This window comes from Nuphar pumila, unplaced genomic scaffold (assembly GCF_984573655.1).
Source record: "Nuphar pumila unplaced genomic scaffold, dmNupPumi1.hap1.1 HAP1_SCAFFOLD_1734, whole genome shotgun sequence".
NCBI lineage: Eukaryota > Viridiplantae > Streptophyta > Magnoliopsida > Nymphaeales > Nymphaeaceae > Nuphar > Nuphar pumila.
The window spans coordinates 12,693-31,027 of NW_028323751.1; the positions used below are offsets into that span (position 1 = coordinate 12,693).

At 50.8% G+C, this 18,335-nt stretch overlaps 2 protein-coding genes, 1 long non-coding RNA gene and 1 pseudogene across 4 annotated transcripts; 3 read left to right on the forward strand and 1 right to left on the reverse strand.

Moving 5' to 3' along the window:
• Positions 1–303: 303 nt before the first annotated feature.
• On the forward strand, positions 304–1,383 carry LOC149809101 (putative anion transporter 4, chloroplastic). The gene has a single exon (XM_089994996.1). The coding sequence runs from the start codon at positions 304–306 to the stop codon at positions 1,381–1,383; it is 1,080 nt and encodes a 359-aa protein (XP_089851122.1).
• A 6,137-nt stretch (positions 1,384–7,520) lies between these two features.
• LOC149809102 (uncharacterized) lies at positions 7,521–9,480 on the reverse strand. The gene is made up of 3 exons (XR_016429894.1): positions 9,364–9,480; positions 8,177–8,297; positions 7,521–7,646 (listed from the first exon to the last, which is right to left on the reverse strand). It is a non-coding gene; the product is annotated as an uncharacterized LOC149809102 (long non-coding RNA).
• A 1,822-nt stretch (positions 9,481–11,302) lies between these two features.
• On the forward strand, positions 11,303–14,027 carry LOC149809103 (putative NAD kinase 2, chloroplastic). The gene is made up of 6 exons (XM_089994997.1): positions 11,303–11,463; positions 11,531–11,607; positions 12,014–12,086; positions 12,422–12,464; positions 12,812–13,258; positions 13,494–14,027. The coding sequence occupies exons 1-6, from the start codon at positions 11,303–11,305 to the stop codon at positions 14,025–14,027; spliced, it is 1,335 nt and encodes a 444-aa protein (XP_089851123.1).
• Positions 14,028–16,537: 2,510 nt separating this feature from the next.
• LOC149809104 (histone H2AX pseudogene) lies at positions 16,538–17,230 on the forward strand (annotated as a pseudogene). Its single transcript, XR_016429895.1, has 3 exons — positions 16,538–16,761; positions 16,847–16,954; positions 17,127–17,230. The product of XR_016429895.1 is annotated as a histone H2AX pseudogene (transcript).
• Positions 17,231–18,335: the final 1,105 nt, after the last annotated feature.

Here is an 18,335-nt window from a genome sequence, read left to right on the forward strand (position 1 = left end):
TAAAGTACCGTACGGCCGGTATATTCTCGCCAACTCTAATGCTTTGTTGTTCCCTTTGGTGGGGTTCCTTGAGACAGAGGAGCATAAGCGGGTTTGCCTGATAGCTCTCGATGCTGGGCATCCCGTGGCACAAATCGCGTCGCATTCTTACATCACGTGAGCACACAGGAGGCCTTGACACACCGGGCTGTTGGCGAATGAAAGGTCGTAGGGTATTCGGCAAGCATCAGTTCATGCGCTGTGGATGGCTTCCAGCAGTGCCGAGGTCCTGCGATAACCTCTCCACCTAGCTTCCCACACATGATGAACGGCGTTTTCGACCACTTGCATGGCCATAGCGGGTTAGTGCTGCTGCAAGTTAATAGAGGAATCTCAGCAGCTGTCGAGTTCACTGCTGGAATGACTCATGCAGGATTCTTCAACATCGGCTCAGTGCTGGGATTAAGCTTGACACCCCTGCTCTCCGCCGAGCTCACATGGCCACTCGCATTTGGCTTGATTGGCATATGCAGTGCGGCCTGGTCGCTATGGGCGACGCAGCAGGTCGCATCGACGTCTCCACCACCATCCTTCTCCTCATCAGAAACGGAGTCTGCCAGCGACGCACTGTCGAGCGACTCCTCCGAGCCCGACGATCTCTTAAATAGCCCTTTGGAAACCTCCATCGCTCGTCAAAACACATCGGGCGCTGTCCGACGCAATGTGAACTTCGGCTCAACAAGGGAGGGGGCTTCCAATAATCTTCCTAGGAGCGCTTTTTCTACTGCCCGCCACTCCATGATACAGGTTGGCGCGCTTGCTTGGGCTCACTCAGCCATTGGCTGGGGATTCTTCATCATGCAGAACTGGATTCCGACATATCTCGGCTCTCTGGGCTTGACGAGTCCTGTCTTGGTGGGCTTTTTAGCAGCGCTTCCGTGGGCGGCGTCTTCGTGTATGAGCTTTGTGTTCGGCAGACTCTTTGAGCGATTGGAGCAAAAGGGAATGACATCGTATACGGCTCGAACATCTGCGCACACTGTGTCCTGCCTGGGGGCAGCTATGGCCATGCTTGTCATGGGCCTGGCGAGAGACATACATGCAGTGCCTGCCCTTCTGTGCATGGGATTTGCCCTTTCAATGCAGACGTGCAACTACCCTGGTTTTCATAGCTATGTTCAAGAGTACGGCGCTGAGAAAGCTGGGACCATTCTCGGCATCACGAACAGTGCCGGAATCATCACAGGCATTGTCGGCAACCTTGCGACTGGAGCAATTGTCGTTGCTACAGGGAGCTATCAGCTAGTATTTTTATTGACTGCCGCCATCTATGCTTCCTCATACTTTGTGTGGATGCTGTTTTTAAAGGGTCAACCCGTGTACCCCACGGGTATAGAATCTTGATGATGTTGCATACATTACATGCCCGTTGACTTCTACATTGTGCAGAGTAAATTTGAAACATCCAGCTTCCGGCACGTTTCCACTCGAGAATTGCCGGATTGGACGTTCATTCTCCATGATAATGATTTGTGCTGTATGACAAAGTGAAGGAAATGTGCTGTAGCTGTAGGCCGCGTTGCTCAGGCAGGAACGCCCCAGACTGCGAAGGCAAGAAGAAATTATCACGCAAGACGTTTTGCATGTGCCACACGGATGTTTTGTTGTACCAGGAGGCCCGTCGATGCCCCTAGCAGTTGCTGGATGGGCAGCTGCTGTCTGTATCACCACTGTGCAGCAATGACCTTTGGCTCCTTCACGACATCTGCAGCCTGCTTCAGCAGGGGCTTCATGAACTCCTTCTCGCGAGGGGTCATGAAGATGTCATTCAGGAAGTCCTGCTTCAACTTTTCCGACATCTGCAACTCGATAAATTTCCTGTTCTCCAAAGCCGCCAGCCGCCTCTTACGCATGGCCTCTTCTGCATCGGCCACTGACTGCATGTCTTTTACTTTGACCTGCGTTCACGTACTCCATTTCACTGCTGTGTTGTGTGCATGAGGAACATGGGCCCATTGTGGATACGGCACACATGGCCTTGTTGGCAACACCAACAATGGAGGTCAGGGAATGATGTTTTTTACACATGCGTAGTAAGGAATTGCCGGTCGTAGCTGTTGTGATCGAGTCTGGTGTCATGCCACCTGCATGGTTTCGAGCCGAAACCCGGTGGCCAGTGCATGCATGTGAATGACCACTTGCCATGCAATGGCAATCTCACCTAGAAATGCGATCGATCCGTCCGCCATAATGCACGGTCTGCATGCAGGATCATAACTGACAGGTGAAGTCTCGCCTTCGAAACAGTGTCTCTGTGGCTGCCTACTCTTAGGACAGTTCCACAGAGCTAGTTGTACAATAGTTTGGCACTTTCATCTGCCTTAACATGCCAAGGGAAGCCCGCAGGCATTGTCACAGTCCAAAATGTTTGCCCTGGTAAGCACCTCGTTAACAAAGCGCGTCATCTCCTCTGCCTGTTTCCTCTTCATTTCGGCCTTGAGCCTTGTCTGATATGCTCGTGATGCCTCTACATCTCGTTGCATTTTCTCGTGTGCCCCCTTCTTCAATGCGAGCTGCTCTGCGTCCTCCTTGGCTTTGCGTATTTCCAGCTCCTTCATGAGTCGCTCTTCACGTTCGGCTCTTTCGTTTGCTTCAGCCACAACCATCAGTCCTGCCTTGGCGCCCCTCTTGGCTACCATATCCTGCAACAATGCACTCCCATGCAGGTCTGCAGAAGATCATGCTTGATACAGTACATATGCAAAGGAACACAGGAAAGCGGGGATGCACTGGGTGCACCAAGCAATGTTTTGGCACTGCGCATCAATGCTGTAGGAGCAAAGAGCTTTATGCATCACATGTTTCCCGTAACGACCATGCCTTTACCTATTGCTGCAACATGCCCAAACCATTCTGCGCCTTCCTTGTCACACATGACATGGGGGGTTTTCGACAGAAACGGGCACATCGTTTTGCCCATGCCTCACTTCATGTACCTGGTAAGCGACACGTGTTCCATCTCCATCGCCGCCATTGCCAAAAGTCACTCCCTGCCTCATGTGTATGCTCCCTTTCACTCACCTGGAAGTCTATGAGTGCCTGTGCCCGCTCTCGTTCCTGTCGTTCGAGCGTGGCCATGGTCTCTTCCATCAGCTCCTTGTCCGCTTGCAGCTCGGCCTCCTTGGCCAGCTTCTTTGCCGCAATTTTTTGAATATTCTCGTCACGCACTCTGTTCATCTCTGCCTGACTCTGTTGCTTTTTTGCCTCTTGGCGCTGCCTTTCCAGCTCCATCTGCCGTTTGTTCTCCATCAGCTCCTCCTCCTCGTCCTCTAACTTCCGCATCCGCATCTTTGCTTGCTTGGCTCTGCATTGCGCATTGAGAAGCTCAGCTTCAAAGGGATACAGTGATGCGCTTTGTGTACTTCCAGAAAAGTAGAAAATGCAGATCCCGGCAAATTCGCTGTTCCAGACCCCAGCCACACAGGTGCCACCTTTCACTGATGGAGGCAGGTTTGCCCTTTGCATCAGTTTAGGTACCAGTCTGCTGAAGGGGGCGTTCTGCATTCCTTCATGGGAGCACAGTGAAGTACACTGATGTGTTCCATTATCAACTTTGCCTGCTCATGCTGCAGAGGTAAGATGCATCCCAAACGGTCGTAGCACTCAAGACCACTTGCATTTATAAGCAGACACGGGCACCTGAATTCTGCAACCTGGCGCTCCGAGTCAGCTTTCAGCTTCAAGTTGTGTTCCAGCAGCTTCCTCGCTTTCTCCGTTTCGTCTGTTTGATATTTTTCAGTAGCCTTTAACACCAGCTGCCTCTCCTTTTCCCGAGCGATCATCTCAAGGCGCGCCTTCTCTTGCTTCTCGTCACACTGCGCAGTCAGAAACGTCCTGCAATCCGCCTGGACTTGGCGGGTCTTTGCCTTGCGCATCCTGCGATCCTCGTTGCACATGTGAGCTTCGAACGTGTCGAGCAGGGCCCACTCACTCTTCTTGAGTCCTTCCATTTTCATTGCTAGAAGGTCAGAGAGTATGCCCATCCTGACCACAGGCATTGACTCGTCTCGTAGCGGCCCTGGGTCCATGCTGTGCTTCTGCAACCCCAAGCAGTATATAAGCCTCATAAGAAAACAGGTGACCAGGCAAGACAGTCATACTGCCAACACCCTCGAGCAATTTGCCATACCAGCGGTGTGCACCGTGTGACGCATACGAGACGATATGTATTGTCCACTTGCTCGGCGTCCACATTGGCTATTGGAACTTCCAAGCGTAGCGTGGGAAAATGTGATTATCTAATAGTGCATGTGAACAGTGCATGTAAAAAGCAATGGTACAATCATGCATGCCTCGGCACTCATTTCAGGGGGGCCCAGAAGATCGCACCTTTCTGCGCATGGACTTGCTTTGAATGTAGCGAACGGGATTGAATGTGCGGATGTTTGTCGGCGGCAGCCTGTCATGCGTCCCAAGTGCACAGGGCCGGTACTTTGCTGCTGTAGCATTGTTGGGCACCTGAAGTGGCAAGAACAAAGTTAAGCCTTTGGCGGTTGCCAAAAGAAATCATGGACCTGGGTAAAAGTGGCGACACATATTTACTGGATTTAATAGATTAATCAGGAAGCTGCTTTCAGACTCTATTCCATCTCAAGGTGGTTCCAGACATGCAACCGCCTTTCGAGTGCTGCATTTGGAAGACCTTCGTATTGCTGACAACTGTCCGGTCCATCCCGCAACATGTACGGCTGACAAGGATATTCTTGGTGACGAGGAAAGGAGAGGCAGTGCCCTGGCCAGAGCATGGAGGACGCCAACCTCTCCACATGTGCAGGCACATGCACGCTACGCTGGGTTAGGTTTGATACTGTTGTTGTTGTTGTGGTGGTGGTGGTGGTGGTGCAGGTTTCGCCTTGCCTGTGATGTACGTTTGGACTTACTTGTGAGCATATTAGGTGATATGGGACAGTGATTCCTGTACTGATCATGCCGACAGACTATTTCAGTGAATATGCCACCACTGTGTCACTTGGGAGGCTACTACGTCTTTCGCAATACCCTGTCCGCACTCAGGCCAATCCCCTTCGTACCCCTGAACTGTCAGGAATGACAGCATGTGGATGCCACAATTCGCTGGAGAAGTCATGAATACAGTTGCTACACAAGGGATTTGTCGGTCGTCAATGCCGTGTCTCTCTACGACATCAGCATGGGTGTTCCAGTTGCAAGTTGAGTGACGAGAACAGACGGTGGTATCGCACCCGATTTTCCAGCAGGCCCTTCTGCTGTTCGGTTTGCAAGGTGCGAATTAGCTTTTGGTACTTTTCGCATGATGTTTCTGTACCCATTTTGGGTGATGCCATGAAAATGATTCACCAGTCGTGAGAACTAATAATGCCTATGGCGATGCTTCCTAGGAACAGCTGTGGAACTTCAAACTAATCACAGCATTGACATGCATTACGGCTCCACAGCCTCCAATGTGCAAGCAATTCCGACATCAACTTACCACATAGAACGTACGCATGCTGGTGATCTCAAAGGATCACTTATTCAACACTTGGTTGCGATTGCAACTTTGCTTGAAACCTACATTAGGCATCCCTAACATGGCTCAGTGATCAGTGCTGAATGCAAAGCTTACGCGAGTAACAGCTGCTGTGAGGTGCCATGCGAAATCGATTATTTGCTCGTGTACCAAATGAGAGCGGGTGAGTGTGCAGGTGTGTGTTGTGTTGCGGATGTATGTCGTGAAATGGTGAGAGCGTCCCTCCATGACGTGCACAGAAGTTCGAATTACTTGCAATAGAAAAGTAGGTAATTGGAAGCTATGGAGTTGGTGACGAGCCATGAAAATGTCATGCCATCGCCAGTGCTGTAAGACAGGCCTGGAATGGGCGCCAGCCAGCGTTGCAAACCAAGGGTTTTGATACAAGGCCACTGCTGAAGCCATGCCATGTTTCACCTCCTTTGTGATCATGACAGCCTCTTATTCACCCTGATTGTAGAGTTTGTTGAATGATTGGTATCATGATTTGAAAAAGGTGGCACCAACGCTCCAGATGGCGTGCTTGCAGGCCATGCTGTCACTCACGCAGCGGCCGGCCTTACTGCTCGAGTTCTGACTACCTTTAACTCGCCGGTATGACGTGGCATGACAACGCGCTCATCTGTGGGCAGTCACGAGCCATGGTCTTTGCATGCAACGCAACACTTGCTACGTATGCATTCGGTGCGTAGTGAGGTAGCAGTTGTGTCAACACACTTGATCGCAGCGCATCTCCGCCCAGTACCCCTCAGAGATTTTTTTTGTTGAGGTACGATGGACGGATCTACTATGGCGGCTCAAGACGGACCTCCGCAGGAGGCCCCAGATTGGCTTGAGCCAGGTTCTTGTTTGGCTGATCGCCAGCAGATGTGGGATGGATTCTCGGAGAGCGTGAAGAACCGGCTCATCCAGGTCCAGAGGTCGCATGCACTGCTTCAGGACTCGGTGATGGCGACCGACGTTCCGCTCGACAAGTTGCAGGCGATTTGCGATTTGCAGAGCATCAAGTCTTATGCTGTCACTCACGTAGCGGCCGGCCTTACCACTGCGTAGAGTCGTACTGCCTTTCTGAGCCACTTGTTGCCACCAACAGGCCCTTGTCGTAAACAGGCACTGCCTCAGGGAGGTTCATGCCATACACACTCAGCTCGAACAGCCCCCTACTTGCACAGATCCCACCTCCTAAGGGAACCCCTCTTGTGATGGTATACGGCCCTGGCAACTGCGCCCTTACGTGACATTGGGCGATGCTTCCATGTGCCACTCTGGGTGTGGCAGAACCGGAGACTAGATTCGTCCTTACCTCGTCAATCGAGGAGGGATCGCTGACTTGCTTCCCGACTATTTTGAATTTAACACATAACCGAAGCGGGGTCGAAGATCTATTACCAATCAGTGGAAAGCACGTGCAAGACTGCCCAGTTCAACTGAGAATATCCTGGATGGAAATTTTCAATTCATCCACGAACACCATGGGCCGGTACCAAAATTGTAATGCACCTTCTCACGTGCCGTGGCAGCGGGAAGATGTATTACCGGTCCATGTTTGTTTTGCACAGAATGTGGGCCGGCAGTTCATGCCGGGTTGTGAGCTGCCGGTTGATGAGGCAGGTGAGGTGTAGAGGGGTTGGTGTGTCGTGTTGTAGCGCTCCTGCTTTGCTCTCCCTTACTCTTGTCGGCTGGCTGTTTTGATTGTCCTTTTCTTTCTTTCTTTGTTTTCCTGTGTGTTCGGTTTGATTTTCTTTCGTGTGTTCTTGAATTGAGTTGTCCTTGTCTGCAGTTTATTTCTGCTTTGCTTTCCCGCTTCGTTGTAACACCTTCTCACGTTTATCTCTGCTTTGCTTTCCCGCGTCGTAACACACCTTCTCACGTCCAGGTGCAAGCATGGGTTGTGAACATTCGGTGTATGGTCACAATCCGACAAAAAGCAGATGATGTAACACCTAGTCTTGCTGACATCGTATAATGTCAAAGCCCCCGTACAAAAAAGTTACACACAGTTGCCGCAACCTTCCATCGACTCTACTACGATCAATCATGCATTTTATAAGAAAGCTTAGATCTTGCCCTCCTCGACAAGGGACTCGACGCGCAAAAGTACGAAGCCAAGCGCGAGGCCCTGCACGCAGACACCACAGTTCAGTCACCAACCTCATCACACATCAAAGCTGGTTGCTGTTAAGATGAGGTACTTACACCTTATAATTGTATTGATGCACGCAATGGCCTCTTCCATCCACCAGGACAAAGGAAAGGGAGGTGCATATGTGACTTTTGTCATATTCAAAGATCCGTTTTCCTACTTAGAAAAACTGATAAAAACCCTAGCATGCTTTACGGAAGCTCGCCAACACATCAGCAATTCCTGATGTGGCAAACGACAAACCCAATTACTCTCAGAACTGATTATCCATTGCCCATGTGATACGCACTTTTGTAATACTTCCTCAGATCTCTTGCCGCCGCAGCACATATAGTGGTACATAGAACACATACAGTGTCATGTATGACATGTCATGTTTGAGTCAAATCTACTAAACAGCCATGCCGCTGGCAGCAGACGTTGATGGCTTTTGACTGTGAAGAGGACAGACAGCCCAAGAGCAAGCTCATGCAACTGGCATTGTCCCATACAGATGGGCAACGCACGATGAGTGTCATAGAGATCATGGTTCCGGCTGTGCCACCAATGAAGGCAGCCTCGTTGGCGAGGGTGAACACCTCCACAGGCAGAGCTTGTGTGGCGACGGTGCGTGCAGGCTGAGCGGCCCTGCATCACATGTAAACTGCTCGTGACTACGCCATCATGTCCGACCCGCCCAGACCGCGCCTTGCGGCATGCTGTGGACATCAATCCATGCCCCTGGTGGGTACTCGCTGCATGCCTGGCTGCCATTGCAATGACCTGGCCACCGGTGCCAGCATGAGACATGCAAGCCATGTATGGACAAGACAGCCTCTGGCAACATTGCTAGATGATTAATTTCATGGCGAGACTGCCTCCAAGTTTTTAACTATGCACGCAAGGAGTACTGCGAGAGCCATGAAGATTCTGCACAGCTTGCCCTGTAAGGTGGTGACAACTGAAGAAGAAACGATCATGATGTTAAATAAGCTTGGAATGGGAGCTGCTTGTTGCCATCAGGGCTACTCAATCAAACTGGGAGGTGTTGGTGAGCTTGACAGTGACACCAAGCATCGCTGTAGAATGATTGCGTAGCAAAACGTGGCAGCACAACATGTGAAATGCAAACAGCTAAAATATGTACTTCAATCTGTAGCCGAGTTGACATGCACAATTCTCTTGCGATGCTCGCACTAGCACGTGCGCTTCCTCCTGTGGAAAGTGGCCCCCAAAACAGCCAGACAATGAACTTTGCATGCGAATAGCATGCAAGGAAATTACCGTCCATGATTCGTGACATGCGGGTCGTATTGAGCAAGCCTAGTCAAACGCCGCAATTAGAAGGCCTGGTCTGGGCTGCGCAAGACAGGAACATGAGAAACCCAAGCCGAATTAAGTCGTGACTCACAAATTCCACAGACCGCACGCGGTGCACTACTTCGAGGTGCTGACCTCGTACCAAGTGAACGTTGGTTTATGCGAAGCCCTACTCAAAAGCTTTCCAGCCGTTCTACGATACCGAGACGCGTAAACACCCACAGCGGGCAACAGCGTTGCAAAACATTATGAGGCGCATTAGGAAAAGCGACTGCCGTGGGGTGAATCTGTGCAACCAGTGTGAGAGTACATATTGGCTGATAACTGGCAATTTCATGGCATTCTCCACCGAGCCTGCACGCAAATCAGCACAATGTCTACGAATGAAGCACACCTTGAAGCAGATGCTTTCTTTCCGGTGAGTGACCGACGGGGGCAGAAACTGGCCTGGCAGTTGAGCAGATCGCGAATGCAGACATCGTGCTAGGTGGCTGTGGGTGACGCAAGAACGTAGAAACCGACTGAGTGCGTACCAAAATGGTGCAGAGTCCGAAGTTTATGTCTGCCAGTACCAGGATTACCGCTATGGGAAAGTTTCAACATTTTGCTACCATCTCGAGGGTCAGTGGACGTCGTTCGATTGATTCGCACGTGACAATGACGTATGAAAGAACGCGGCGCGCCATTTACATTCGCAACGTGTATCCATCGACTCGACAGGTCCGCTGCTGGTATGTGAAAAATAAGAAATACGTCTGATCAGGTACATTAGCAACGTCGCAGTCGCACTTGAGCTCGGGGAAAGGGAGATTTGGCGCGAACGCAGTACTGTGTATTCGTTGTAAAGTGTGCGCAATACTACCGTGTCAACTGCAGTTTGTTGTAACACTTCAAGGAAATGATTTACAATGACGACGACGTGCAGGGAAGGCGGCCCTTTGCCATCAAATGCCTCTAGTGTTCGACCATGCCTGTGGCTTAAGGATGCAGCCGCACATCATGGAAAAGAAAACGCTATACTTTTCATGCTGCACTCAGCTTGTGGGTGTGGTAAGGGCCCTTCCCCTACACATTTTTAAATACTTGAAGCCAGACTATCTGGGCTCCCAGCAAGAGCAATGCACGAAACGAAGCATTTTGAAAACTTCCAAAAAAATCATCGCTGTCATAACCGTCACAAAACTCAAAGTGCCACCTGGTATTGACTTTTCTGGTTACCAGAGACTGAGCGAACGTACGTGCCCTACTATGCCTATCTCTGGGCATTCCGAGGCTCAACAGACATGGGGCGAACATGCTTGACTGAGAGCTTGGGGTACACGCCACTATAGACATGAACGGGTGCACAAGTGTGCATGATGCGTGCATGCCACTGCGCAACCTGGCTGGCAGACGTCCCGTGTAAAGTGTAGGGTCGTTAGCAGTTGTGCATTTTCTAGTATTCGTCCTCTGCATAGCTTGCTAGTGCCCTCCAGGTGCATGTACGTTCATGAATTTCTTGCCAGCAGTGCACGCATGGCATGTCACTTGAATTGCCAAGCCATAGCCGAGAGGAGATTGAGCCACATAAGCGCCTCATCGCCATGCTCGCCATGCGATAGCTCGGGACGGTTTCACGCCGTGGGCCGTGCTGCAGTTCCTCGGAATTTTGTTCTCACGAAATGCAGTGCAGCCAGGGATGCTTCGCTCACGAATGGCGCCCCCGCAAGCGCCAAAGCGTCGCAGGTAAAACCGCACGTGGCTCAACAAACCCATGTTAAAACAAGCCCGTCACAAGACAGGTGCGAGTTTCAATGCGATTCGTGGTATCTGTAAAGCTGCATTTCGCATTATTGCACGATGCGTGCTCTATTGAGACACCACCCTTCCTGCGTGATGTTATTACGAAAGTGAGCTCAGTACTGTGGTGGTGAGCAGATGACCAGTTTGCTTTAGACGAGCGCCTATACACGAGGCGAGTCGACAACAATCCGCGTTACATAGTATAACATTCATCACCTGTCAACCTTGACATGTAGGGTCACCGTCCGGCTTTCATTGCATGGCAGTATGTGCCCCACGTGAAGAACAGGAATATTGCCTGAAAAGTTGGAAAACATCCACTTCACGATCTCTCACGGCAATCATGGTTATCTACTGCATTATTTCAAATCCTTTCTGCAGGCTGAGGGGTATAACCGCCGTTGTGTTTGTGCCTATGAAGTTGAGCCAAGTGAACCGGCGCTGCTGTTGGGTGGTGCCCAGCATTGAGACAACAGTCGGCAACGGGCAGGTACCCCAAAAACAGGGATTCAATGCTTCATGTGATGGGTCATCCCATGACTTGGGGTAAGATGCATGGACATGCCACAGAAAATGGACATGGATGTTGCTATGCAGTGCCGCCCGTCTCGGTGCACATCAGGTTTCACGGATGGCAACATCGGAGGGACGGGGGAGCTATTTCAGCAGTGTCACGTACTGTGTCTGCAGACATTTTTGTCAACAAACTATGGTATACATTGGTGGTGCTTTTGTGTAAGGATGTAACATGTGCACCAGCCCATAAACTTTGTGTGCAGGTATGGCTGGCCTGATCGCTCGGACATGTACATTCTGCGCACAGACGGCAATGCCTGTGCACGTACGCTCGTGAAAGGTGCGAAGAGTCTTGCTCACACTGTGCACAAGGGATACAATTCGTTGTGACACAATTTGCAATGGCATCTGTTGACAGGTGCCACCTTGGAGAACATGGTCGAAACACCTTATGGCAAAATAAGGCTTACAAAACCGCATCATGGGATTCCACCCCTGTCACATTGTTTATGGTTAAGCAAAGTCAATTAGAATCTTTCTGCTGTGCTGTAGCCATTTTCGGATTTCACCTCGTGTATTGTGGAGGTTATTACCTAAACTGATGCCTGGCCACGCGGCCAGCACAGATCCCGGGTACGGTGCACGTGACTTGCGAAGCACTCATACCCCAAGCTCTGGAGTTTTCATGCAATCTTGGTGGCAAGAGTAACACGCCAGATACAAACCCTGCTGTGGCGCTGCTGCAGGAACTGGTCACTTACAGCTGGCGTATCCCAGTTCCCACCAATACATGATGGTGTGGAAGCAGAAGCCCCGCACGTACGCCATCTCCTGCTCAGTATGTCATGACCCCTGTACACTCCTTGCAACCAAACGGAATGTCGCATATGATGGTCTCAGGAGCCGGATGCTGAGGCCGGCATACATCATTGCCCCATGCTGCAGAGTTGTTGCAGCCCCACGACTGTCCAGGGTGAAAAAAATATATAATACCACGCTTCAGTGTGCACGCTTCGTACAGTGAAAGCAGGAGCAGGCTGTGGACGGCCAGCGTTAAAATCTGGAGCAGCGCAACCACTCACAATGGTTGTAGGCCTCATTTTGTCACAACGGAAAGCCATTGGCCTCTTCTGAAACCAAGTTGTTATCTGCAGGGTGATGCTTATCAAAAAGCTTGGAGACGAACTCTTGCACGAGGTATGCCCTGCAGCCGCAGTCTGTACCATTGGCCAACTACTGTTGAGCTCATGGAAGACGTACTTACATAGTACATCATCTGCTCTTGCACACGTGTGCAGTCGGTAACTGTCGTTGAAATTGCCTGACAGGAACAGGGAGCAATTCTGTTCTTGTTACTGTCAGGAACAGGAGCATGACCAGGAATCAGCACTGAGTGCAAATCCCCAGACGGTCAGCGTAGCGTCAAGAATGCCTGTTGTATGAAGCCATTCCGGCTGCCCACCCCCTCTTATGAGACATTATGGTACGATAATGGAGCCCTTCCTTTGTGCCAGTATGTCTTGAGATTGCGTTTGTTGCTGCAGTTGTTGGTCACCATCAAGCACCTTTTGTCGGTGGAGAAAGTCAACGTGGTCGTGGAGCCAGCAGTGCACCATCGCTTGTCGGTCATGGGTGAGTGCTCCGGGGTATACACCTTCACACCGGACCAAGGCAAGCGCCTCGGCGAGTTCATCGATTTTGTCATTTGCCTGGGAGGAGACGGGGTGCTGCTGCACACAGCGCTGCTTTTTGGAAACAACGTCCCTCCAGTCATTGCGTTCCACCTGGGCAGCTTGGGATTCATGTCGCAGCACAATTACGACCACATGCGTGAGGATCTCGCAGGGGTTATCCACGGCCATGCTCCGCTCGACAATTGCCGGATCAGCGGCGACTGCGAAAACAGCACGGGCGTGTTCGTCTCGCTGCGCATGCGGTTGCTGTGCGAGATTACGCGCAAAGGAAAGCTTGGGGTCGAGCAAGTACATGAGGTGCGTGCTTGAAAGGCAAAGCCTTGTCCATCAGCTGCTCGCGCTCTTGCGGAATTGCCCTTGCAGTTGTGGCATTCGGACGGCACCCTAGAAGCCTGTTGCAGTACCTGTGTTCTAGTCGGCACCTGTCGTACGTCGATTGTGATGCCACTGATGGGACGTTCTCAAATAGAAAATGTTGCACGAGTGCCTGGCGCGCAGTCAACCTGATGCTAGCTCGTGGATTGTATTGCAGGTACTGAATGAGGTGGTGCTGGACCGCGGAGCATCGTCCTTCCTAACAAACATCAACGTTTATGAAAGCGGGAACTTCCTGACTTGTGTGCAAGCCGATGGTGTCATGATTGCGACACCCACTGGCAGCACAGCTTATAGCGCAGCCGCAGGGGGCTCGATGGTGCATCCAAATGTGCCTGCCATTCTTTTCACCCCTGTGTGCCCGCACTCACTTAACTTCCGGCCCATTGTCTTGCCCGACTACGCTGACCTCGAACTACAGATTGCCCCGGGTGCTCGTGCGTCTGCATGGGTCTCGTTTGACGGCAAGTACCGGCAGGAGCTGCATGAGGGCGACATCATGCGTGTCCGAATGTCACCCAACCCCGTGGCAACAATCAATCGTGTGGATCAGACTCAAGACTGGATGTCATCTCTCAACCGCTGTTTTGGATGGTCACACCGCATGGTGCAGCGGCCGCTCCATAGCATTGACGGTGGAGATGGGCATGGTGAGTTGCCTGCACAACTGCAAAGGGAGCTGGATGGATAGCGACTTGCAGGTTGTATCATAATCTCCCTCAGTACAGGAGCTGCAGGCCCGACATCATGTGGAAACCAGAGCCGACGTGTGCATTAATCATGCAGTTTTCGAGGTCAGTGTTTGCAGTCGACCGTTGCAATGGAGAGGTCCAAGAGGGGCTTGAGTTAATTAATCGGGTTCGACGATTTCATCACCTGTCAGATAGCTATATCTAACATTCACATGCCAGTTGTCAACTAGGCCCTAGTCTAGACTCTAGCCTAGGGGCCAGCTGTCAACCGAGTTTGGGGACAGGTTGGTGCCATCTGGCGCTACTTGAGGCTCAGGCAGAAGTGGGAATTGAAGACTTGAACATGAATATATCCCTACGGCCTGCAGCGTTGCTTGTGCGCGCTTTGAATGAAATGCCTCCACCTCCAAAGCGCGCACAAGTAACGCTGCAGGTCGTACAGGTATCTCGAGCTATGTACCTCTGGTAGCGTACTGCGATTTGAGTAATGGAACCGTGGAACCTATCGAGGCTGGCACAGATAGAAATGCTCTGGAAAAGCTGCTTGCGCAGCTGCTCGTGATGGGACAACTTGGATAGGATACTTGTATTCCTTAATACGCATTCGTGTGCTTCTTTCTTAACTTTGGTTGTTTCGATTCCGGCAGGTCTGATCGCATCGCGTTCCTCCAGATTACTGCGATGCTTCGCGCTTTGCCCTCTTGTTGTGATAAGCTTTTTGAGTTTTATGCTTATCATATAACAGTTCCCGGACAATGGGCGTGTTGGAATCAGGAGTACGGAACTTGGAGGTTGCGAACCCTGACCCCGAGGCCGAGGCTTTTTGACATTGCTAGTCCTCGATTGAGCTGCAATGTAGCGCATGAAGTCTTGCTACGTCTACATCAAAGGGAACTGTGCAGATGTCATTTTTTATTTGACTACACTGCATGCAGTGTTCTTGTGATGCATGTGTTGTTCTGTCATTCTATAGCTCCACCTAGTGGACAAAGTACGAAAGGCAAGACGTTATGAGACCAATCCGCATGCTTGAATTTTCATTTCAAACGTGCGCCTGATTGTGTGCGCTGTGCGATGTGAGGACAACCCGTCCCTTCAAACTCCCTCTACGCAAGCCATCATTACAGAAGTCTGAAGTACGCGCCAAGGGCTTCGAATCAATAAACAGACAATTGATGCTGAAATGACAAACGAAACATTGCAATGATTTGCTAGCATGCGCCGCGATCAGTCTTGCCTGCCACCTGGTGAGGTCGAGTCAACCGAAGTTGCGAAAGAAGCACATGTACGCGTACCAAGGAATGCAATAATCATTTTACAGGTTGTCAAAATGCATGCAGTTGCGCGACCAGGTTTTTCCGAGCATTACTATCTGTGCCAGCCTCACGGTCTGTCGATAAGTAAGCTGTTGACGTCCCTACCCAGATGCCACTCACACAAACGAGAGACATTGTTCAATACATTAGCTCAAAAAAAGCGAAGGAGATGGCAGCTGCTTGCGCTACATGCCCGTCTAGAACACCGCAAGCGCGAGCGTTGCGGTATGAGCCAGGAGGCATGCCGATTTTTCCAAACTAGGGCCATGCCTAGGCATCCACAAGAAACGAACTGATGGAATTGTCTGGAGTAGTCAGCTATGACTTGGTTGCATGCTTCCGTTGTCTTAGCATAGTTTGTTGAGGATGTAAAACACTACACTGGACAGCTGACACTTCCAAGTGCTTGCTCGAGAAGAAGCAGGTGATGAAGTCGTTGCTGGTATCGGCGCAAGGACTGTAAAAAGCGAAAGCGAAGTCATTGCTTTTGTCCTGTCGAAATGAATGCAGTGCGTGGTTTTGGCATCAGAAAGGCGTAACAACGTCTGCATGGCACGCTGCACTCTGGTCAGCACACGGCCCACAGTTACCATGTCATGCCAGGTCATCTCATCGATATGGCTCATGCGACGTATTCAGTTCCACATTGAAGGAACAACTATTCAAATTTGGTTTTGGCAGCATGCATGAGTTGCACGACCAGGGGTTTTCAGACTGCGGTGCATGTACTAAGCTCTTGCACAGTGTCCATCACCGAAAGCAAACACCTAGAAGAATATTATTCTTCGAGCTTTAGAACTCCAACCGTAGTGCGTTGCTTGGTCACGACAAGCACGTTGGTGTCATGATGCACGATCGAGATTTATCTGTCGTTGACACGAGGTGTTTTGTTGACTTTCTTCAGAAAATTTGGCGGCAAGCTGTGCCACTGGACAACGACCCCCTGTATAACAACTGATTTGATTTGAACAGCTTTGGCACAGCTTTTGGCAAAGATTTGCCGCGCTCGTTTGCCAAGTAGCGGTGAGTCACGAACCCGCGCATACAACCCAAATGATCCAAACGATGCGCCAGGCATCATTCTGGACTGGCACCCTTGAGTCTAGGTTTGACGATGGCATAATACATGGCGACATTTATATCATTTTTTGCGACAGTCAACATTTGTATTACTCATTATTAATTTGCTCAACATGGCGCGTGCTAAAGCTGCAACCAAAGCCAAGAGCGTGTCGCGCTCGGCCAAAGCAGGCCTTCAGTTCCCTGTAGGTCGCGTTGCCAGGTTCCTCAGGAAAGGCAAGTATGCTGACCGTCTCGGAGGTGGTGCCCCCGTGTACCTGGCGTCCGTGCTAGAGTACCTCGCAGCTGAGGTGTTGGAGTTGGCTGGTAACGCAGCTCGTGACAACAAGAAGAGCAGGTGCGCGTGCTGTGCTGTTGCTTGGCAGGAACATAGAAATTCAGGAACCAAATGACATTTTCAATATCATTATTTGGGTGCGCAGGATCATTCCCAGGCACATTCAGCTAGCCATCCGAAATGATGAGGAACTGTCCAAGCTGCTGGGCGACGTGACTATCGCGGCTGGAGGAGTGCTGCCCAACATCCACAGGTTTGTATCCCCAGATCCGTAAATACAGCCTTGTGGTCCGGTCTCTGCTTTTGCTTGTGACATGTTCTTGTCGGGTGTGCTGTACCCCACAGCGCACTACACCCTGAAAGTCAAAGCCGGATTTGCACTCACAATTAAATTTCTTTGTTTCACTGCGACCTTTGTTGTGCAGCGTGCTTTTGCCAAAAGGAAAGGGTATCAAGGGCAAGGGTGGCAGCATGAGCCAGGAGTTTTAAGCCTGGCTTTCCACAATCTTGGTGTTTTAAACACCACCGGATTCGATCAAGGAAACTGGCCTTTTTAATTGGTCAGTTTGCACTGCTTTATGTTTTGTTCTGCAGTTAACAACGCGGTGGAATTCCTATCGCTGTGTCCGATACTTGCCGCGTTCCAGTGTGCTTTGTCTCTTGTTGTTCTTCAAGCTACCTTACTAGGGCATGCATGTTTTGCCATGTCGACCTTTGAATGATGCGAACCTTGTCGCAAGCATACTTGTGCGTGAGCCCCGTGGGGTGATCTTTGGGCCAAGTTGATGCTCCTTGGTCGAGTGCCACAGTAACATCGACATAGTCGAGCATCAAAAGTGCGCAAAAATTGTCGGGGTGTGAGAGAGCACTTTGGCCGAGCATTTGGGCGTTGGCCGAAGGTTTCCATGCCATGGCACGAACCATGCAAAGCTTGCCCATTGGGATTGATGCCGGACACTGTTTTCCAGCGGGAAGTGTTACATGCAGCACTTCTGACGTTGAGGCGGCGAGAACCTTCAGATGAGCATGTCAAAGCTATGCTGTAGCCTACGTACGGCACAGGCGACTAAAGTGCCCGGACTGGGGCCCTGTTTCTTGGTGATGCCGGAGGCCAGGATCGATCACCACTCTGGTACAAAGCAATTTCAATCAAGCGCCGCATTGTCGTTTGAAAATTATGTACAATAAAGGATTTGACAAAGCATTGCCCTATTGTTTACAGCTCATGACGTATTCATCTTCACCTTTGGCATTGACGTCTTGCAAGATTCTTGCTATCAGATTTAACATTAAACAGGTGCCATAACGCCCCTCCCATGACAAGCATCGGGTGGCATCACGTCAGCCAGTGCTGCTGGATTATCTCGCCTCAATGGAGGGATGCAGCATCCCCCAAAGGAGGACTCAAGCTTGAAGCCTACAGAACGCCTGATTGATGAGGTGGCCGCCATGTTCATGACATTGGAGAACAAGGCCATGTGTGTTCAGGGCCGTGCGCACAACGGAAGCGATGAACAGCGCGGATGCGCATCGTTAAGAATGCCAAGTATCATCTTGCAGTGGCGCACCGTCCTCAAAAGGACTGTACGCTACTGCAAGGCTCCGAAGGCCTTGAGCTGAACGTCCTGCACATT